We start from the raw sequence: 23,880 nt of genomic DNA on the forward strand, positions 1-23,880 counted from the left end.
GGATTCTATCATCACACTCTCCATCTGTATACTAAATGCTGTGATCACTCCTCCCAAGAGGATCCCTAACGATGAGGTCATTAATTATTCCTGCCTCGTTACACAGGACCAGATCTCTCGTCGGTTCCATTACATATTGTTCCAGAAAACTATCCCGGATACATTCAATGAACTCCTCTTCAAGGCTACCCTGACCGAGCTGATTTGACCAATCTATATGCAGATTAAAATCTCCCATGATAACTGCTGTACCCTTTTCACAGGCATTAGTTATCTCTTCATTTACTGCCCGTCCCAGTGGTATGCTATTATTTGGTGGCCTATAGACTACGCCTGTCAGTGTCTTTTTCTTCTTAGAATTTCTTATTAGAGAAATTGGACATCATGAGATGTCCTAAGTTATCCTTCCTTTTTGCTTCATTCCTAGTCTGCCTTGAACTTAAATCCACCTGAACACATGCTAACCTGCTGCTTATCCTTCCATTTAACTCCCTCCTCCCTGCCGCTTTCTCTTTTCCTTCCCCCCCGACTCAGAAGTTTAAAGTCCTACTGACCACCCTATTTATCCTTTTCGCTAGAACACTGGTTCCAGATCGGTTCAGGTGGAGGCCGTCCCAACGGTACAGATCCCCCCGGTTCCAAAACTGGTGCCAATGCCCCATGAAATGGAATCCCTCTTTCCCACACCAATCCCTTAGCCACGTTTTTACTTCCCTAACTTTCTTATCCCTATGCCAATTAGCACGTGGCTCGGGCAGTGATCCGGAGATTATGACCCTCGAGGACCTGTTCTTCAATTTCCTTCCTAGTGCTTGATAATCCCCAAACAGGTCCTCCACCCTAGCCTTGCCTATGTTGTTAGTCCCAACGTGGACCACAACAACTGGATCCTCCCCCTCCCGCTCCAGTATTATTTCAAGCCGGTCGGAGATGTCCAGCACCCTGGCACCGGGCAGGCAACACACCATGCAGGACTCCCTATCCGGCTTGCAAAGGATACTATCTGTCCCTCTAATTATAGAATCCCCTATAATAACTACTTGTCTTTTTGCTCCCCCCTCTTGAATGGCCTTTTACACCATGGTGCCATGGTCAGCTGGTTCATCCTGTCCACAGCCCTTTTCCTCATCTGCACAGGGAGCAAGAATCTCATACCTGTTGGACAAGGGCTGAGGCTCCTACACTCCTGAACTCCGAATCCCCCTACCTGCCTCACTTACAATCACACCCTGTTTTTCCTGAACACTTACTGAATTTGAATTACTTAATCTACCGGGTGTGACTGCCTCCTGAAGCAAAACGTCCAGGTAACTCTCCCCCTCCCGGATGTGCCGCAGAGTTTGAAGCTCAGACTCCAGATCATCATTTCTGATCCGGAGTTCTTCCAGCAACCAACACGTGCTGCAGATGTGGTCACCGCCATTGACAATGGGATCAGCCAGCTCCCACATCATACAGCTACAACACATCACCTGTCCAGCCAGGTGATTTAATTAACTTATTTAATTAACGTTTACAAATTTATGTTAAATAATTTCTAGTACTTCTCTGCTAAATAAAAGCTTAATTCAACTACTATAATACTCAATAATAAACTTATACCAAATAAGAGTTTTTAAAAAAACAACTTTACCGTATCAAATTGGTCAGAGGAGGAGGGCGGGTGGGAGACACTACACGTGTAGTGTCTCGGGTTTAGCCGCCGCCCAAATATATAGGATCACTTACCTACCCGGCAGCCCTCCTGGTCCACGTCACCTCCGCTCCTGCTCCTGCTCCTCCCTGCGAAGAAAAGGCCTCTGGCGTCGACAGGTAAGTAATTTAAACAAAACGCTTACCTTCCCAGCAGCCCTCCTGGTCCACGTCACCTCCGCTCCCGCTCCTCCCTGCCTAAAGTACCTAAAGTCATTTCCCCTTACCAGCCCAAATTTCTCATCCAAGCCCCTCAAACTCACAAAGCTCCCCTCCAGGAACATATCGCCCACCCTCCTCACCCCTGCCCGCCGCCATGTTCGATACCCTCCATCCATGTTCCCGGGGAATGGGTGAGATTCTTAACGAGTACTTTGCATTGGTGTTCACCGAGGAGAGGGAAATGACGGATGTTGAGGTTAGGGATAGATGTTTGATTATTCTAGGGCAAGTCGGCATAAGGAGGGAGGGAGGATGTGTTGGGTATTTTAAAAGGCATTAAGATGGACAAGTCCCCAGGTCCGGATGGGATATATCCCAGGTTACTGAGGGAAGTGAGAGGAGAAATAACTGGAGCCTTAACAGATATCTTTGCAGCATCCTTGAACACGAGTGAGGTACCGGAGGACTGGAGAATTGCTAATTATGTCCCTTGTTTAAGAAGGGTAGCAGGGATAATCCAGGTAATTATAGACAGGTGAGCCTGACGTCCGTGGTAGGGAAGCTGCTGGAGAAGATACTGAGGGATAGGATCTATTCCCATTTGGAAGAAAATGGGCTTATCAGTGATAGGCAACATGGTTTTGTGCAGGGAAGGTCATGTCTTACCAACTTAATAGAATTCTTTTGAGGAAGTGACAAAGTTGATTGATGAGGGAAGGGCTGCAGATGTCATATACATGGACTTCAGTAAGGCATTTGATGGTAGGCTGATGGAGAAAGTGAAGTCTCATGGGGTTCAGGGTGTACGAGCCAGATGGATAAAGAACTGGCTGGGCAACAGGAGACAGAGAGTAGTAGTGGAAGGGAGTTTCTCAAAATGGAGAACTATGACCAGTGGTGTTCCACAGGGATCTGTGGTGGGACCACTGTTGTTTGTGATATACATAAATGATCTGGAGGAAGGTAGTGGTCTGATTAGCAAGTTTGCAGATTACACTAAGATTGGTGGAGTAGCAGATAGTGAAGGGGACTGTCAGAGAATACAGCAGAATATAGATAGATTGGAGAGTTGGGCGGAGAAATGGCAGATGGAGTTCAATCCGGGCAAATGCGAGGTGATGCATTTTGGAAGATCCAATTCAAGAGCGAACTATACAGTAAATGAAAAAGCCCTGGGGAAAATTGATGTACAGAGATCTGGGTGTTCAGGTCCGTTGTACCCTGAAGGTGGCTGCGCAGGTCGATAGTCATACGGCATGCTTTCCTTCATCGGAAGGGGTATTGAGTACAAGAGTTGGCAGGTCATGTTACAGTTGTATAAGACTTTGGTTCGGCTACATTTGGAATACTGTGTACAGTTCTGGTCGCCACATTCCCAAAAAGATGTGAATGCTTTGGAGAAGGTTCAAAGGTGGTTCACCAGGATGTTGCCTGGTATGGAGGGCACTAGATATGGAGAGAGGTTGAGTAGATTAGGATTATTTCATTTGAAAGACGGAGGTTGAGGGGGGACCACATTGAGGTCTACAAAATCATGAGAGGTATAGACAGGGTGGATAGCAAGAAGCTTTTTCCCAGAGTGGGGGACTCAATTACTAGGGGTCACGAGTTCAAGGTGAGAGGGGAAAAGTTTAAGGGAGAAAAGCGTGGAAAGTTCTTTACGCAGAGGGTGGTGGATGCCTGGAACGCATTGCCGGCGGAGGTGGTAGAGGCGGGCACGAGAGTGTCATTTAAGATGTATCTAGACAGATACATGACTCAGGGAGCAGAGGGATACAGATCCTTAGAAAATAGGCGACAGTTTTAGATACAGAATCTAGATCGGCGCAGGCTTGGAGGGTCGAAGGGCCTGTTACTGTGCTGCCGTTTTTCTTTGTTCTTTGTAGCGGCTCTTTCAGAGGGACGGTGCAGATCCGAGCCTAAAGGCCTTCTGCATTGTAGGTATTCTTATGATTACTTTTTGGTGATTCTGTCCCTGGTTCAGTATTGATTTCCTTGAATTCCCAACATGCTAACTGCTCCCTCTATTGCAAATACCGACGCGATTCAACGTGTCTACTATTTCCTTATTTTCATCAACTATTACTGTTACCAAGTTTGATGGGGTTCAGGCGCATCATCATGTTTTTTGTTACAAATATAGTTGTCAAAACCTTTTGTATTGATACTGATCCCTTGTGAGCTTCTTTACATACTTCCTTTTAGCATCTGTTTAGTCACCCTTTCCCATTTGCTATATCTAGAACCATGGTATTCTGGTCCAGCAGTGAAAAGGAATTTGATCAATTTAAGAATATTGACGTGCAATCTTGTATAATCTTACAAGAAAACCCTTGACTATCTGTATGTCATTTGGTATTGTTTGAAGAATTGGTCCAGTGGTCATAGGTAAAAGGTTATCGGGCAATGAAAAACATGTTAGATAGCAATTGGATAAAAGAAATGGGTAGAAAGTACATTGTTTTATTTGTATTTCAGATTGGCGTAATCCGTATCGGCTAAGCCTAATTTATAGAGAGGACTCAGGCGAAATTTATAACTCTGAAAGCCCTTTTTCAAACTAAGTATGGTGACTGACCACTTCATTCTCAATTCCTGCACTTGGGTAAAGATAAGCATTCTCAAATAATCTGACTGGTATTTAATTTGTGCTTCCTTTTCTAGATAAATCTAATAGCTCCTCCAAGGTACGTTATGACTACCACAACACTTGAGCGAACAGAGGGCCTTTCTGTTTTGAACCAAGCCATGTCTGCAATTAAAGAGCGGATTGAGGAGAAAAGGGGAGTGTTCAACATCCAGATGGAGGTTAGTGCCATATTTTCTTGAGATGCTTCTAAATGCAAGTCCTTGCTTTCCCACTGTACCAATTCCTGCAAACAAGCAGGTTATAGATATTATTGTCGGTTCGAGTATGTGTCATGCAACTCGATACTCTATGAACAGCACTGCCCTGTTGGTCCAAATAACGCAGTAGCCAGAAATTGAATATACCTTTTGAACTTTGCAAACCAGGTCCAAATAGCTTGGATAAGGGGCAAGTTGGTGAGCTGTTTACTTGGTGGTTTGCACTTTTGGTTCCTTATTCATTCAGGAGAAGTGTTAAGTGGAAGCCAGAGCTTTCCGAAAGACAAAGAGCAATCCACCTGGACCAATCTCAAAGTGCTCAGACGGTCATGAACAGATCAAATGTAGCATGAGATGACAGAAAGGGAGCAACTGCTCTTGTTGTACATACTCTGTTTTAACTGATCAAAGTGCACCTCTTTCCATTGTTTTATACTTCAGCTGATTTATTGAAAAGCCATCTAGATAATGGGATGAGATTCCTTTCTGTCTAATTGTCCTTGCTCTTCACCTTCAGTATAGTGATAGATGTGTGTGTAAGCACCTAGCAAGTAGGGTGGCACGATGGTTAGTACTGTTGCTTCATGGCGCCAGGGACCCGGGTTCGATTCCCGGCTTGGGTCACTGTCTGTGCAGAGTCTGCACGTTCTCCCAGTGTGTGCATGGGCTTCCTCCGGTTTCCTCCCACAAGTCCCAAAAGACATGCTGTTAGATGAATTGAACATTCTGAATTCTCCCTCCGTGTACCCGATCAGGCGCCGGAGTGTGGCGACTAGGAGATTTTCACAGTAACGTCATTGCAGTGTTAATGTAAGTCTACTTGTGACACTAATTTGAACATTCTGAATTCTCCCTCTGTGTACCGAATAGGTTCTGGAGTGTCGTGACTTTGGGGCTTTTCGCAATAACTTCATTATAATGTTAATGTAAGCCTACTTGTGACAATAAAGATTATTACTATTACTAATAAAGATTATTATCATGAGGGAAAAAACTTCCTCTATTTACTTAAACAGCTAATCAATACAGAAGTCTCTATTTTCTGTCAGAATTGCTTTTAAATGTGATTAGATTTCTTGCTTCTTTAAGTTATACCAAGTGTCTTCATACTTTTCACGCGTTGTTCGTTTCTATATGGCCTTCACAGCCCAAGGTGGTTACAGATACTGATGAGACAGAACTGGCAAGACAACTTGAGCGACTGGAGCGAGAGAATGCTGAGGTTGACGGAGATGATGATGCGGATGAAATGGAAGCAAAAACTGAGGAATAATTAGCTGCTGAACCCAGGCCATTGACGAGGGAAATACACAACTCCATTCAGAAGACAGACCCTAAAGCCATCAGTATTGGGCGTATCCAAAAGACTTCATACAAGAGTATTTCACTTTTAATTGACGTAGCTTATGATTTGGAATTGTTACTGGTACTTTTTATTTTTCAGTTTCAATAGAAATTGTTCCAGTCCATTTACATAGCCTGTAATTGGGAATCATTCTGGTACCTTTTTATTTTTCACAGTTTCGATATGTTTTGGGCTGACTCAATTTTTTTGTGAATCTGTAACCCACACCCCGGTGTTAAAATTGGGAAAGTTGAGTGCCTGGTACATTTACAACAGGAATTACCCAAATTGTAACACTTGAAAACCAATAATTATATAATTACATTGGAGTTTTACAAAGATGTGGTTTTGTGGGAGAGACGAAAGGTTTTTTTTGAGCAAGATTGTATTCGTAACATTTAACAAAACATAATAAACATTGGCAAAGTCTTTTTCTCGCGTACATTCTGATGCGTGCATTTACATACTGCATGACAAATCACGATCATCACTGACAAGTTTCAGAGCAACCAGGGAACACTTTTCTACATGGAGGCTGCCCAAATAGAGGGTGTGACTTAAGTCATTTCTTTTCCACTTGCAAAGCTGCTTCTGCATTCTGACCCTGCATCACAACTTGGCAGTAATTGTGTAAAATTTGATGTGCAACTCAAAACCATCCAAATATTTTTAATTTTCATTCTATAAGGGAGCTTATGGAGTGCCTAACTAATTCATTACTTAATATACTCAGGTTACACTATGCACCTGTTAGTATAGTTGTATGAGGTTCTGAGTTGTGCTGTGTGAATCGAAGCACACTGGAAATGGTGAAGTTTCACGTTTGTTGAGCAAAAGCACCTGGAAATGTCCAAGCATTGCATCTTTTTCAATTAAAAAAAAAAAAAAGCTTTGGGGTGGATAACTGTCCTTCTGCATTCTCCATGGCGGTGCCTTGACCAAACAGAGTCCACTTGCCAAATAATCAACACCCTTCTCTCATGCAGTATGAATTGTTCCTCCCTTTGAAATCTTGTGTTCTTGCATCTGTCCTGATGAGTGCACAACAAAAAGCTTTGACGGCCTGTCTTTTCAGCAAAGCTCAAGTCCTGAACTCTCAAGTCAAGTGATCAAATATTATATTTCATTGCAAATTTTTGATTTCATCTGACATTAGTGGTTGGATTAGAAATCAAAACCTGCAGTTGAATTTTGCCCGCGCTTTGATTGTCCTACAAGGATTTGAGTGAATGTCTTAATGTCCAAAATACAGGTTGTAAACAGTATGCCAGCTAATTGCCTATTAATGAAAACCAAAGTTTCACTGACAGCACTAATACCCAAGCCTACAATAGCAAGAAGCAATTGTTAAATGCATTGTTTGATACGGACACCTAAAATTAAGAGCCACCCTGAGTCCACAGTCTCTAACTATGGTCATTGTTTCCTTCATGATGATTTTCTGATCCAAGCCAGTGTAGAAGTGGTTACAAGCTGGTTTCGTATCTAGTTGGTGTTAACAAATTGCTTTGTAGATTGCATTCACCGTCTATGTTGGGAAATTAAGTTCAATTCAAATCAGCTGTTAAGTGAGTCATTATTCAATTGTTGGCTTTGCTGTGAAGTATAAAATGCTCAAGAATTGTACTCCAGTTGAATCACAACAGGAATGTGCCAGTGAGCCACATCGGAGTATGGAACTTGTATGGGGACCATAAATGCTCAAGAAACAAACAATTAAAATAAAGACATTTTGGTACAAATAAACAAATTTTTTATTATGATATGCCATCACAACAATGCATTACAATAATTAAACAAAATGTACATTCGTTTTCACATCTTCTTCGCTGAAGTCCCTCTTTGGCATGGAAATTCAGTGTCTTGTAGAAATCCACAATAGGCAACTGCAATGCTGGTCAGTTTGGGATCTATAGCGAGATTTATTATATTTCAGTAGGAAAATGTTTGTTTACATGTAAAGGATTCTCTGCCCAGTGGTGGATATTTGAGAACTTGGATTCACTCCTGAAAGCATAAAACACCTCCAGTTTTTCTGAATTGTATTATTCCTTGAAGGTGATATCTTAATATTAGAAGATGTTCTATTATATCAACACTTTCCATTCTTGCATTCTTTGGCCTTCCTGCACGCAAAACAGTTTATGGGAATCTTGTCTATTAATTGTTCCGGATTACAGGGTGTTAAGAAAACTGGATTGCAGCCAAGCAGAGTGAAATGAAGCCAGAAAATTAATGTAGAACGGTCTAATCAATCAGATTTCCACCTGACAGCCAAATTCACGTTCAATGTTCTGAGCTAATCCAAGTAGTTGAATCTACATCTCTCAAGACAGCATCTCCAGCAGTGTAGCATTCACTCAATACTGCACTGAATAATCAAACTTGACATTTCAGTAGGGGTCAAAGCTGAAACCATCTGACTTGGAGATGAGTGCCATGAACCGAACCACAGCTGTCATGGGGGTTTTTGTTTTTATTCCCACCAAGTAAATCTAGTGTTTAAAATGCAATTTGCTGTGATCCATCTGTTGAGGTGGAAGAACTTTGTCATGCCCAGTACATCAGATCATATTATGTACTTTCAATCAAAACTGGACACAAGCAGTTAAGATGGCTGCCACAAATCACATGACTTGGCATTTTGACGACAGACTGTATCAAACCTAGCACATACCCAATTAAGTATGGACAGTGATAAGGGTACCTCAGCCATTTATCAAATTCACACAATTGTTTAAGAATAGGCCAACGCCAAAAGACTATGGAATTTTCCAGACTGCCTGTCTCCATATTTCGTGCTGCACAAAAAAAGATCGAAACTCGATGGCCATTATCAACTGCCCATTGTATCATGATGGTTTCCCTGCCCAAACTAGACTGGGTGGGTTTCAAGTGTTAACCCAACCGTTATGTGATGTAAGCTGGCTTCAGAGATTACACCCTTATATTTATTAATTTACAGGATGTATCACTGGTTAGGCCAGCATTTATTGCCCATCCCTAGTTGCCCATGAGTAGGGCAATATTGTCCAGGACTCAGCAGAACCATTAATCATCAGCCAATCTGAGAACCAGATTTTGAAACTAGCCGCAACTCATCAAGCAGCCAAAGTACTTAACCTGTTCTAGTTTCAAAGTTCCCAGGAGAAGCACCCACTTGAATATTAGAGTACAAGAAACCTTGCAAGTTGCTGTAAACTGATTCACTTTAGAAGTTCTTCACTTCAACTTCAAATCATTAAATGCATTCAGGAAACCACAGGCCAGGCCCATGAGGGAATTAACTGCAATATATGTCTAAAGTATACTATAGAACATAGAACATTACAGCGCAGTACAGGCCCTTCGGCCCTCGATGTTGCGCCGACCTGTGAAACCCCTCTAAAGCCCATCTACACTCTTCCCTTATCGTCCATATACCTATCCAATGACCATCTGAATGCGTTTAGTGTTGGCGAGTCCACTACTGTTGCAGGCAGGGCATTCCATGCCCTTACTACTCTCTGAGTAAAGAACCTACCTCTGACATCTGTCCTATATCTATCTCCCCTCAATTTAAAGCTATGTCCCCTCGTGCTAGACATCACCATCTGAGGAAAAAGGCTCTCACTGTCCACCCTATCTAATCCTCTGATCGTCTTGTATGCCTCAATTAAGTCACCTCTTAACCTTCTTCTCTCTAACGAATACAGCCTCAAATCTTTCCTCATAAGATCTTCCCTCCATACCAGGCAACATCCTGGTAAATCTCTTCTGCACCCTTTCCAATGCTTCCACATCCTTCCTATAATGTGGCGACCAGAACTGCACGCAATACTCCAAATGCGGCCGCACCAGAGTTTTGTACAACTGCAACATGACCTCATGGCTCCGAAACTCAATTCCTCTACCAATAAAAGCCAACACACTGTACGCCTTCTTAACAACCCTTTTTCCCACCCTTCTGTGTTTGTCTGTCTAGTGAGTGTGTGGGTGTAGAGGTTGGGGGCAGGTTAAAGTGGGGATTAGGAATTAGGTAATAGTTAACCATTTGTATTTGCTGCATATTTCATTATTGTTCTTGTTACAAATAAACAGTAATTGTGTTTATACTTACAAACCTGGTTACTAACTATTTGGCAGCCAAGGGGAAAAATCTGTGGGTATTGTGCGAAGAATTATTGGTTAATTCACTTGTGTTGTGACTCTGGGACAAATGGGGCTGGAATTGACCGTGGACCAGCCCAGGGTGTCATAACAAATGGCATTACCATCGCTGAATCGCCCACTATCAACATCCTGGGGTTACCATTGACCAGAAACTGAACTGAACCTCCTGGGAGGCTCACACTGACCCCCTGGGAGGCTGAACTGCCCTTCACACATTTTCTCAACTAAGCAGTACTGCGCTCCGTATGCTCACTTGTTGCCTTTGCCTATGTATTTGCATTGTGTATTTATGTATGTCCTATGTTTTATTTTCATGTATCTTTATTGTGTCTGTGCATGTGTGAGACCATGTGTGCCATTGGATGCAATCGAATAGCCATGCTGCACCCAGAAAGCAGCGTGGCCGAGAGAAGCCAGGAGACCCGTTCCCAGTATCTACCCAGCTCCCAACATCTCGAAAGATCTAATGTGATCTCGTGAAGCATTGCAATGTAAATCCCGCCCATTCTTGGTGGGCTCGCTTTTGGTAAATTTGCATGTGAGAGCGAGACAGCTAGTCTCATTCAAATATTCAGTTTCCTGTGGTGTTGGGATCTATCCCCTTCGCCTCAGTGAGTGCTATTCAGTACTGGTCTCCACAAATAGATACCAGGCAACGGCACTCATGGGGCCCCCAGGGGATCGGAGGCCTCCAGGTGCATGCTCTTTGGGCAGGGTGGCATCCTGGCACTGGCACCATCTGGGCACCCTGGGTACCAGCCTGACACTGCTAAGGTGCCAAACTGCCATTTTCCACGTGATGGTGATTGGGCCGGGGGTGCCTGCACAGGTTTGGGGGGGGGGGGGGGGGGCTGGGGGGGCCCTCATTGTGAGATGGGGCTTGGTTGGGGGGGTTGTAGTAATTTATTGAATGCACACTTGTCTTGTGCTGCTCTCAGTGCTCCTCTACATGTGTAATCTCTGACACAGCAGTCATACTCCATCACTTGGCCTTTTTGGTTTGAGGTTGTGGTAAATGAATTAAAACCACTGTTGCCCATAGATTGCAGTAGCAGACATTTTATTCGCAAGCATGTTTGGGAGATGCAATCTGTTCCTACAAGCATGCTTGTGAACACAAAGTATTTTGCAACTTGCAGAGTGGTTTCAATCCTTAACCCAACAATCCGATGTAGTCAGCAGGATCCTCACAATATTGGATACTGGCACCAGATCGAATGCTGACAGCAGAGGATGGGCGAGTGTGTTCATTTACCACCCATTAGATAGGGATGTCAGCATTTGAAACAGGAAGACAGTGGGTCGGTTTGAGGAACTGAACCGGCATACGAGTCTGAATGTAGTAAAGAGGCAGATGGATGTAAGTTAAGAGCAAAGAGGCAATGGGTCTTTGGCTTATGGAGCATATTACCATGCTCAGAAAGTTGTTGGAGTTTTGAACAATAATGAGGAGGAGGTGGAGAATATAAAGCAATTACAGCAGAAAGATGAGAAGATAAATGATTTAGAGAGACTTAGGTTCATACTTTAGGGTTAGGAACTGATCAGTCAGCTACAATACTGCAGAGTATATTCAGTTTGCATGGAGCTGCCTTGGTTGAGGTATAGCAACTCGGGCAGGAGCTCATAAAGTAACAGGATAAATGAGAGGTGCTCACAGAAGCTGTGTGATGCCAGAAGGTCTTTAAGGGAAGCAGCTGGCAGCCTCACAGAGAAGATGATCACACCTTGTGTAGGTTTCAGATATTGGAGTTAAAGGGGGAATTGGGAAACAGTACGTGTTAGTGACGGCAGTTACAGGAGATGAGCTCCCTTTTCACTGAGATGACTGGCTACTTGTGTGCTGGACCAAAACCTAAAACAATTTGTTTCCCTAAATCCCACCTAGTCATAAGAAAGGTTCGAAGAAAATAAGTTCATAGCCTCTGAACTATATTGTGAGCTGTGCGAAAAGGCAACAAAAAGAAAGAAATAACTTGCAACTTTCTGTGTATTTTGCTGAAATATAAATCCTTTTCCTGTCTGAATGTAATTCTTTGTGTGTCTGTAAGGGCTGTTTTTGTGTCAGTGAACTGATGGCTAGTAAACCCCATGTAGTATGGTCTTTTATGTTTTAAGATGTTTTTCTTTGCTTGATTAATGTATTATGGTTGAATTTTTAAACCAGTTAAAACTTGAATTTGTTTCTCTTCTCTTCTCTGGAGCTCGCAACCTAGGGATGCCGTTGACATTTTGGGTTTATCTCATTACAGAAGTTCATATTTCTAGGAGTGCATGGAATTATGAATGTATGAATGTGATTACAGAGTGCATGTGTTAATTTAATACTCTGTTTGTTTAATTGTGGATTTGTGGGGGCCCAATTACATTTTTAGTAAGGAATTGAGAGTTTTGTAGTATTTTCTGTCACTAAGAACCTGTAGCTGTGAAAGAATGCTGAGAATTAACTGAAATTTCTGAGCTGTGAGAATCTGTGTGTTGCTTTTGTTTTTTGTGGATGTTCATAGGTTTGTTTTATTGTTTTGGGCTATATATTTTGAGGTTTTTTAAGTTAACCTTGCTTTTTGAGTTTTAATTACAAGCATTTCAGAAGTTTAAAGCAAGCATCACTCGAGCGCTGATGTACTTCATTTTGGTTATCATTTTAAAACGTGCTATGTTTCTTTGTGTCTGAAGGCTGTTTGTGTATTTTGAGCTTTAATGTTTTTCTGTCTGACATTGTGTTTTTGTGATAGTTTTAGTGATTAAAGTCAAAAAGTTAACAAAAGGGGCAGCAGACAGTCAGGGACCTATACACGGACGGCAGGATCGCACTACTGGACGAACTGGCAGAGAAATTCCAGCTAGCCAGGGGAAACAAGCTAAGGTATCTACAGCTCAAAAACTTCCTACGAAAGGAGACAAGGACGAAACACAACCGCCACGACAGGCATTACTAGAAGAACTACTGGACGCAAGCATACTAGATAAAGGAAACTGTAGTGACATGTATGACCGACTGATAGAAAGGGCCGACACCGTACTGGTCGCAACAAGAAAGAAATGGGAGGAGGACCTGGCGATTGAGATAGGGTGGGGACTCTGGAGCGAAGCACTGCATATAGGGTCAACTCCACCTCCACATGCGCAAGGCTCAGCCTGACGCAACTAAAAGTGATACATAGAGCCCATTTAACAAGAACCTGTATGAGTAGGTACTTCCCAGAGGTGGAGGATAGGTGTGAACGGTGCCAAGGAGGCCCGGCCAACCACGCCCACATGTTCTGGTCTTGCCCCAGACTTGCTGGGTACTGGACAGCCTTCTTTGAGGCAATGTCCAAAGTGGTGGGGATGAGGGTGGAGCCATGCCTGAAAGTGGCGGTCGACAGGGTTTCAGACCAGCCAGGTCTGTTCCTGGGGAGGAGAGCGGACACCCTTGCCTTTGACTCCCTGATCACCCGCCACAGAACCCTGTTCGGCTGGCGGTCAGCAGCACCACCCAAAGTTGCAGACTGGCCGTCCGACCTCTCGGAATCTCTCCAAATGGAGAAAATCAAATTCATCATCCGAGGGTCAGACGATGGCTTCCACAGAACGTGGGAGCCATTCACACAATTGTTCCAGGACCTGTTTTTGGCTAACGAACAAGCGGAAGAAAAGCCAGGGGAATGTAGCCAAAGCATGAAAGGGAGAGATAGACTGGGAGATGGGGGGGAGGGAGGGGGGCAGCTAAACCTAAGAGGAAAGAAAGGCGAGCCACAGGAGGGGAAGGGCGAGAGGGAAGAGACAGGGAACAAGAGAGGAGAACCAGGGAGGTGGAGGGGAGGCAGGGAAATGAGAGCCGGAAGGAAGGCACGGGATACAATAACGAACTTGGCATCTCCAGGAGCAGGGAACGAGGAGAATAAAAACAAAAGACTGGAGGAACGGCATAAGCGGAGGTGAGCACGAGACGGCAGCGAGATCCATCCAGGAGAAGCAAGCGACAACACCAACACCAAACCCATTCGAGAATTGCCCAGTGTAATTGTTTCTCCGGCACCCGAATGTATATTTACCTCCCCAGTCTCCTCCCCCCCCCCCCCCCCCCCCCCCACCCCACAAACAGTCGTCTACTTATGTGTTGTAAATAATTTTGCCAGGTGTACAGAGTTGCTGCTGTTGAGCTGGTGCACAATACCCTACCAGTTATTCAATTTTATTTTTTATTGTATTTTTTTTATTATTTAGTATTTTCTTTTTGGTATGTTTGGGTGTGCCCTTCCCTTCTATATATGTATATGTTTCTTATCCTGTGTACATAACGGTAAATATATTTTGTTCAAAACGCCAATAAAAAACATTTATATAAAAAAAACAAAAGGGGCAGCATGGTAGCATAGTGGTTAGCACAGTTGCTTCACAGCTCCAGGGTCCCAGGTTCATTTCCCAGCTTCAGTCACTGTGGAGAGTCTGCACATTCTCCCTGTGTCTGGGTTTCCTCCGGGTGCTCCGGTTTCCTCCCACAGTCCAAGGATGTGCGGGATTGGTGGATTGACCATGCTAAATTGCCCTTAGTGTCCAAAAAATGCTAAGTGGGGGTTATTGGGTTACGGGGATACATGGGAAGATACATGGGATGCAGTAGTGCTCTTTGTAAGAGCTGGTGCAGACTCGATGGGCCGAATGGCCTCCTGCACTGTAAATTCTATGAAAATAAATCTCTGAAAAGGGAAGTGGAATTAATAAAGTTTTGTTTCAAGTTATAAACCTGGAATCATGCTCACTGGCTGGAATCACAATTCCAGGATATTTGTAAGAAAACATGTGGGGAATTTAATACAGATACAAATTCATTCATTTGCGAATGAAATGGTGGAATTTGTGATATTTGAAATGATTTTGATCAATCCTGTATTGGATTGATCTTGGGTTATAAAAACTTTGTGTAAGGTTTAAAGAGTTGTTTCTGACACAATTGTCACAATGAAAAAGGAAATTTTTGATATTGGATACTAAAATTTAAAAATAACGGATTATTGTAATTGTTTCCAGAGTAAACTAGTGAGAAAATCAGTGAGGGATTTAGCTGACCGAAAAGGGAGAAGATGGTGAATAGCGCACCGCACTTCAATTTCTCCAGATCCTTATAATTGGAGCTATTTCTTCTTCATGTCTATCTGATTCTCACCTGCAACCTCTTCAGGGTCTTGGACACCTTTCCTGAAGTATAAGTACTCAAAGCTGAATGCAATATCTCAACAATAGCTTAACCATTTTCTTATGTAGGTTCAATATTTACTGTTTTTTCCTTGATAGGCTACACCCTTTTTAATCTTTATTTAACAAGCCGAAGTGTCTCTAATCCTGCAGGTACCATTCTGATCCAGCAATCTGAAAACTGGCAATGTGTGAAAAGCATTTTCTTTAATTCTTTAAAGCTAAAAGCAAATTACTGCAGATGCTGGAATCTGGAACAAAAACAGGAAATATTGGACACTCTCAGCAGGTATGAGCATCTGTGGAGAGAGAACGGAGCTAACATTTCAAGTCTGAATGACTGCCATCGCCTGACTTTCCCTCCTCCGCAATGTATTTGATCTGACTGCAAGGCTGGCAAAATTCTTTGGAACTGCTCCCACTCCAACACCAAGTGCAACAGGAACCCTATTTACGTGCACATGATTGTGCTTCTGGCAAAGTCACACTGACGGACGGATCTGAAACAGCCCCAAATAATTTAATGGCTTCTCTTGCAGCATTGTCTCTATTTCTTTCAAAACTGCCCTTCACAATCCTACTTGAAAAACATACCCTCAACATTCTACATGGCTGAACTGCCCAACCCAAATATGGCAAGATCCAAACTCCGGCATGGACTAGGTAAATGTACCTAGACTTACAACTTTAAGTGTATTTTCTCCTCTTATCCCTCCTCCCAAAATATATCACCTTAGATTTCTGTTAAGTTTCATCTGATGATCCATTTGACCAAACAAGAAAATTGACCCGAATTCAAACTGATCTATATTTTCCATTTTATATTGATATTGTGCCCACTGGACCACAGCCCAAATGAGAAATGGTCCCAACACCAACCCCTGGGGTCACATTTCTTTTTTTAAAGTATTTTTTTATTCTCTTTTTTCTCCCAAATTTACACCCAACTATAAACAATAAACAACAATCAGTAACAAATGTAATGTCAATCCCCATATCAATAACAATGATCCCATCCTCCCACCAAATCCCCAAACATTAGCCTGCATGTTAACATAAGCAAATGAGACTTCCGGTTGCGGCTATGACCAGCTAAGTCGCACGTTTGGCTGCTCCTGCTACAAAGGTGTTTTCGGGCCGATTGGAGGGCCCCAACGGCGCTGTAAGGACAAATCCCGGTGGGGGAAGGCTCCCTGAAGAGAACCAGACCAACTTTATGGTCGGTACCCGGAGTGGGGTGGTAAAGAGAGCAACAGCAGCTCCCAAAAAAAAGCGGGGGAAGAAGACCAAAATGGCGGCCGGTGGTGCACCCGAGGAATGGAGGAAATGGGCGGAGGAGCAGCAGGCCGCTCTCCTGCGCTTCTTTACGGAGCTGAAAATGGAGCTCTTGGAGTCAATGAATGCGACGACCACCAGGCTGATGGGAGCCCAGGCGACCCAAGAGGCGTCGATTCGGGAGCTGCAACAGGAGATGACTGCGAGGGAGGAGGAGGCCACGGTCCTCGTGGGAAAGGTAGAGGTGCACGAGGCACTCCACCTGAAATGGCAGAGCCGTTTTGAGGAGCTGGATACCCGAATGAGGCGGAAGAACCTGAGGATCTTGGGCCTGGCAGAAGGCCTGGAGGGGTCAGACCTCCCGGGATATGTAGCAGAAATGCTGAGCTCCCTGATGGGGGCAGGGGCCGTCCCTTCGCCCCTGGAGCTGGAAGAGGCCTACAGGGTCATGGCTAGGAGGCCAAGAGCAAATGAGCCCCCGAGGGCGGTGCTGGTGCGGTTCCAGCGACTCAGCGACCGTGAAAGAGTGCTGGAGTGGGCCAAGAGGGAAAGGAGCAGCAAGTGGGAGAATTCGACGGTGAGGGTCTACCAGGACTGGAGTGCGGAGGTGGCAAAGCGGCGGGCCCGGTACAACCGGACGAAGGCGGTGCTACATGCAAAACGGATCAGGTTCGGAATGCTGCAGCCAGCGCGCTTGTGGGTCACCTACAGGAACCAACACCACTATTTTGAGTCCCCAGAGGAGGCGTGGGCCTTTGTACAGGAAGAGAAACTGGACTCGAATTAGACCCAGGGGATACTTGGCGGCCGTAGCCGCTCGGGTACTTTCAGCTGAATTCTTTGTTTGGATTTTGAACTCTTGCTGTGGTTTTTCTTCTGATGTTTTTTCCCCCTTTGCCAACTTCCCTTAGTTATTGTTATTGTGGTTATTCATGGTTATTTATGGTTATTTATGCTGTTTGGTAGAGGGCGACTGTTAAGTACATTGTTATTTGTTATTTATCTGTTATTTATAATGTTAAGTTGGGGAGGCGGGACGGGGGGGAGAGCAGATCGGGGATATGGGCTCCTAGGGGGGGTTCTTTACAGGCATGGACGGGGACGGGGGTGGAACTGAAGATGGCGGGGGTGGGGTGTGGCAGGGCGAAAGCGCGGGCTTTCCTCTGTTTTCCCGCGCGCAGGGCAGAGGAGGGGGGAGGGGAGGAGTGCGGGGCGTGGCTAGCAATGGCGACCTTTCCCGCGCTGGAGCGGGGCCAGGGAGGAGTGGCAAGGGGGGGGAGGCCCCCCCCCCCCGAGCCGGGGGGAGTCGGAGTGTGGCAGGAGCAGCCGGGTCAGCGTGAACCAGCTGACTTACGGGAGTACAATGGAGGGTACATCGCGGCTAGGAGGGGTCCTAGCCTGGGGGGGGAGGGGGGTTAGGGAGGGACACCGGGTTGCTGCTGAAAAGACCAGAAACGAGAAGTGGAGGACTGGAGAGGTGGGGGGAGGGGGACATCGCCATGGGGAGCGGGTCAGAAGGGGAGGGTCGACCCGGGGCGAGCAGGGAACAGGACATGGCTAATCGGCAGGGGAGGGGGGCGGGTCGTCCCGCGACCCGGCTGATCACTTGGAACGTGAGGGGGTTGAATGGGCCGGTCAAGAGATCAAGGGTATTCTCACACCTGAAGGGACTGAAGGCTGATGTAGCAATGTTACAGGAGACCCATTTGAAGGTAGTGGACCAGGTTCGCCTGAGAAGGGGGTGGGTGGGACAGGTGTTCCACTCGGGATTGGACGCAAAGAACCGGGGGGTGGCGATTCTGGTGGGAAAGAGGGTGTCGTTCGTGGCGGAGGAGGTGGTGGCGGATAAGGAGGGTAGGTATGTGATGGTGAAGGGTAAGCTGCAGGGGGAGAAAGTGGTGATGGTCAACGTATATGCCCCGAACTGGGATGACGCGGGTTTTATGAGGCGCCTATTGGGCCTCATTCCGGGACTGGAGGCAGGGGGCTTGATCATGGGGGGGGACTTTAACACAGTGCTGGACCCCGGGCTAGACAGATCGAGCTCAAGGACCAATAGGAGGCCGGCAGCGGCAGAAGTGCTGAGGGGGTACATGGAGCAGATGGGAGGAGTAGACCCATGGAGGTTTGGTAGGCCGAGGGCGAGGGAGTATTCCTTTTTCTCCCACGTCCATAGAGTGTACTCCAGAATCGATTTCTTCGTGTTGAGCAGGGGGCTGATCCCGAGGGTACGGGAAGCTGAGTACTCGGCCATTGCGATCTCTGATCATGCACCACATTGGGTGGATGTGGAAATGGGGGAGGCGCGGGACCAGCGCCCGCTGTGGCGGCTGGATGTGGGGCTGTTAGCGGACGACGAGGTGTGTAAAAGGGTCCGGAAGAGCATTGAGAGCTATCTGGACTTGAATGACACGGGTGAGGTGCAGGTGGGGATGGTCTGGGAGGCCCTGAAGGCAGTGATCAGGGGAGAGCTGATCTCCATAAGGGCGCACAGAGAAAGAAAGGAGAGGCAGGAGAGGGAGAGGCTGGTGGGGGAGCTATTGGAAGTGGATAGGAGATATGCGGAGGCACCAGAGGAGGGGCTGCTGGGAGAACGGCGCAGCCTGCAGGTCAAGTTCGACCTGCTGACCACCAGGAAGGCAGAGACGCAGTGGAGAAGGGCACAGGGCGCGGTTTATGAGTATGGGGAAAAGGCGAGCAGGATGCTGGCACACCAGCTTCGCAAACGAGATGCGGCTAGGGAGATTGGGGGGGTGAAGGAGAGGGGCGGGAAGGTAGTGCAGAAGGGGCAAGAAGTGAACGGGGTCTTCAGGGATTTTTACAAGGAGTTGTATCGGTCTGAGCCGCCGACGAGGAGAGGGGGAATGGAGGACTTCCTAAACAAATTGAGGTTCCCAAGGGTCCAGGAGGGGCTGGTAGAAGGGCTGGGGGCGCCAATAGGGCTAGAGGAGCTAGTCAAGGGAATAGGTCAGATGCAGGCGGGGAAGGCGCCGGGGCCAGATGGGTTCCCGGTGGAATTCTATAAGAAAAATGTGGACTTGGTGGGACCGGTACTGGTACGAGCCTTTAATGAGGCGCGAGAGGGGGGGGTTCTGCCCCCGACAATGTCGCAGGCTCTGATCTCCCTGATATTGAAGCGGGATAAAGACCCCGTGCAGTGCGGGTCCTACAGGCCTATCTCGCTTCTGAACGTGGATGCCAAGTTGCTGGCAAAGATCCTGGCAGCTAGAATAGAGGATTGTGTGCCAGGGGTAATCCATGAGGACCAGACGGGGTTCGTGAAGGGGCGGCAGCTCAACACGAACGTGCGGAGATTGCTGAATGTAATTATGATGCCGGCAGTGGAGGGGGAGGCTGAGATAGTGGTAGCGCTGGACGCGGAGAAGGCATTCGATAGGGTGGAGTGGGAGTACCTGTGGGAGACGTTGGAACGGTTTGGGTTTGGGGAAGGCTTTATTAAGTGGGTGAAGCTGCTCTACTCGGCCCCGACGGCGAGTGTAGTGACAAACGGGAGGAGGTCGGAGTATTTCGGGCTCCACCGAGGGACCAGGCAGGGATGTCCCCTATCCCCCCTACTTTTCGCACTGGCGATTGAACCGTTGGCGATGGCACTGAGGGGTTCAGGGGGGTGGAGAGGACTGACTAGGGGAGGGGAGGAACATCGAGTATCGCTGTATGCGGATGATCTACTGCTGTACGTGGCAGACCCAGAAGGGGGAATGCCGGAGATAATGGAACTATTAGCAGAGTTTGGGGACTTTTCGGGGTACAAACTAAATTTGGGTAAAAGCGAGGTTTTTGTGATACACCCGGGGGACCAGGGAGAGGGTATTGGGAGACTCCCCTTCAAGCGAGCAGGAAAGAGCTTTAGGTACTTAGGGGTGCAGGTGGCAAGGAACTGGGGGACCCTCCACAAGTTGAACTTTTCCAGGCTGGTGGAACAGATGGAGGAGGAATTTAAGAGGTGGGACATGGTACCGTTGTCGCTGGCGGGGAGGGTGCAGTCAATCAAAATGACGGTCCTCCCAAGGTTCTTGTTTTTATTTCAGTGCTTGCCCATCTTCCTCCCTAGGGCCTTCTTCAAAAAGGTGACGAGTAGCATCATGAGCTACGTGTGGGCGCATGGCACCCCAAGGGTGAGGAGGGTCTTTTTGGAGCGGAGTAGGGACAGTGGAGGGCTGGCACTACCCAATCTTTCGGGGTACTACTGGGCGGCAAATGTGTCAATGGTGCGCAAGTGGATGATGGAAGGGGAGGGGGCAGCTTGGAAACGAATGGAGAGGGCGTCCTGTGGCAACACAAGCCTGGGGGCCCTAGTAACGGCACCATGGCCGCTCCCCCCCACGAGGTACACCACGAGCCCGGTGGTGGCGGCCACCCTCAAGATATGGGGGCAGTGGAGGCGACATAGGGGGGAAATGGGAGGTCTGTTGGCGGCGCCAATAAGAGGGAACCATAGATTCATCCCGGGGAACATCGACGGGGGATTTCAGAGCTGGTACAGGGTGGGCATACGGCAGCTGAAGGACCTGTTTATAGAGGGGAGGTTTGCGAGCCTGGGAGGGCTGGAGGAGAAGTTTGAGCTCCCCCCGGGAAACATGTTCAGATATTTACAAGTGAAGGCATTTGCTAGACGGCAGGTGGAGGGGTTCCCCCTGCTCCCCAGTAAGGGGGCGAGTGATAGGGTGCTCTCGGGGTCTGGGTCGGAGGGGGGAAGATATCAGACATCTACAAGATAATGCAGGAGGCGGAAGAAGCATCAGGGGAGGAGCTGAAAGCCAAGTGGGAAGGGGAGCTGGGAGAGCAGATAGAAGACGGGACGTGGGCGGATGCACTGGAGAAGGTCAATTCTTCCTCCTCGTGTGCGAGGCTGAGCCTCATTCAATTTAAGGTGCTGCATAGAGCTCACATGACGGGGACAAGGATGAGCCGGTTCTTTGGGGGTGAGGACAGGTGTGTCAGATGTCTGGGAAGCCCAGCGAACCATGTGCATATGTTCTGGGCATGTCCGGTGCTGGAAGGGTTCTGGAAGGGGGTGGCAAGGACGGTGTCGAAGGTGGTGGGGTCCAGGGTCAAACCAGGATGGGGGCTTGCGATCTTTGGGGTCGGGGTAGAACCGGGGGTACAGGAGGCTAGGGAGGCCGGAATACTGGCCTTTGCATCCCTAGTGGCTCGACGAAGGATATTAATTCAATGGAAGGACGCGAGGCCTCCAAGCGTTGAAACTTGGATTAACGATATGGCTAGCTATATTCAGCTAGAAAGGATCAAATTTGCCCTGAGAGGGTCGGTACAGGGATTCTCCAGGCGGTGGCAACCTTTCCTTGACTTTTTAGATCAGAGATAGACGTTCGGGGTCGTGGCAGCAGCAACCCGGGGGGGGGGGGGGGGGAGGGAGGGAGGGAGGGAGGGAGGGAGGGAGGGAGGGAGGGGGGGAGGGGGGGGGGCAGCAAGGGTCGTGGGGGGACATGCACGACTGTAACGCGGGCAAGTCTGCTCGCTGCTCATGTCTGAAACTGTAGGCTGCCTTGTTTGTTAAGGTTGCCTGGGGGGGGGGGGGGGGGGGGAGGACTGGTGCGCGCGAGAGGGCGGGCGAGGGAGGGACATTTGCCTAGAGGGATTGTGTTGTAAATAATTTAAAAATTAGTAGGGGTAAATGTTTGTATGGAAAAACTCTTTCAATAAAAATTATTTAAAAAAAAAAAAAAAAACATAAGCAAATGACAAAGAGGAATCAGGAATCACTCGTAGTCACCATTAACACACACAGTCCTTCTCCCCCCCCCCCCCAACCCTCCCAATCCCCAACCCCCTTAATGTTCGATGTGATCCAATTGTCGAAAGCTCAAATTTGACCTTTTGAAGCGTCAAGAATTCCAGCAGCCCCCCCCCCCCCAGCCACGCCGGGGAACAGGGTGGAGAGGTTGATCTTCACCATAACAGGATCTGCCTTTGGGCGATCAACGAGTCGAAGGCTAGAACATTTGCCTCCTCGCACGTTTCCAACCCCGGCTGTTCCGACACCCCAAATATGGCTTCCCGGGGGCTCGGGTCCAGTTTCATGTGCAGCACTTTAGAGATTACCCTAAACACCGCCTTCCAGTTATCCTCCAGTTTTGGACAGGACCAAGACATATGAATATGGTTTGTGCCCCCCCCCGCCCCCGCGCAACGTTCACACACATCTTCTACCCCCTCTAAGAGCCGGCTCATCCTCGCCTTTGTAAGGAGCACTCTATACACCACCTTCAGCTGTATCAGCCCCAACCTCGCACACGAGGTGGAGGCGTTGACCCTCCGGAGCACCTGGCTACTGGCAACAGTTTCTCCACATTTACTCTATCCAAATTCGCCAAGATTTTGAAGACCTCTATCAAATCTTCCTTGATTTGAGGAGTACCCAGTTTCTCTAAACCTCTCCACACAACTGAAGACTTTAATTCCTGATGCCATTTAAGTCAACCTCCTCTAGACCCTTTCCAAGGGTATGAATTTCTTCCTCAAGTGTGATGCCCAGACTTGGAAACAATATACTCCAATTGATATTAGTATTTAATGTGACTTAATTAGCACAAAATGTCCCTTCCAAATGAATAGGATCATTGTGAAAACTTTAAAAAAAGTTAATTCCTCATTTTTATTACTGAACGGTATCATCTAATTTGTACTTGGAGCTTTCTGACACAAACATTTCAAGTTCCAGTGAAGAGAAAAATGTGCAAAATCCGGTCATTAAAAAGAAGTTGCTAATTATAGTTTCATAATTGCCTGCCTGAAATGCCAAGACGATGAGTGAAATTATACTCACACTGCAGAAAATTTGGTGCCTAAACATTGCACAATCAAGAGGCATCAATAATAAAATTGTGTTGTACTTGCTGTCACATTGAATCTAGTGTTCATTACTAGCTGTGTAAGGTAGCAAGTTCATTCTAGGCTGACTGGTAAAATGCTGTACATTCTTTCCATCATACTTCGAGTTCCAAAGCTGGACATATTGAAGTATAGTAAAGCTAGAGTTTATTGGATAAGTAGAGAAATTAAAACATGTTAAAGAAACATATAACACATCCAGATGTGTTTATACAAAAGAAAACTAGGTTTCGAGGGGAAGTATGGACTGGAATAACTATAAAGAAGCCATGAAGACAGACCGTCAGATAACAAATTACTCAAATAATTTCTACAAATAAAAATAAAATACATTTTTAAAAAATAATTTTTATTCA

The 23,880-nt window shown here is 46.6% G+C and overlaps 1 protein-coding gene across 1 annotated transcript in view; it reads left to right on the plus strand.

The window, feature by feature from the left end:
- Window positions 1–6,478, plus strand: part of eif2s1b (eukaryotic translation initiation factor 2, subunit 1 alpha b) — a 49,996-nt gene extending 43,518 nt beyond the window's left edge. The window contains exons 7-8 of the mRNA XM_038785534.1: window positions 4,519–4,662; window positions 5,849–6,478. Of these exons, the coding sequence (XP_038641462.1) occupies window positions 4,519–4,662; window positions 5,849–5,974 (270 nt within the window). The 3' untranslated portion in view covers window positions 5,975–6,478. The remainder of the gene's footprint in view (window positions 1–4,518; window positions 4,663–5,848) is intronic.
- Window positions 6,479–23,880: the final 17,402 nt, after the last annotated feature.

The sequence above is a fragment of the Scyliorhinus canicula genome, chromosome 2 (genome assembly GCF_902713615.1).
Source record: "Scyliorhinus canicula chromosome 2, sScyCan1.1, whole genome shotgun sequence".
Taxonomy (NCBI): Eukaryota; Metazoa; Chordata; class Chondrichthyes; order Carcharhiniformes; family Scyliorhinidae; genus Scyliorhinus; species Scyliorhinus canicula.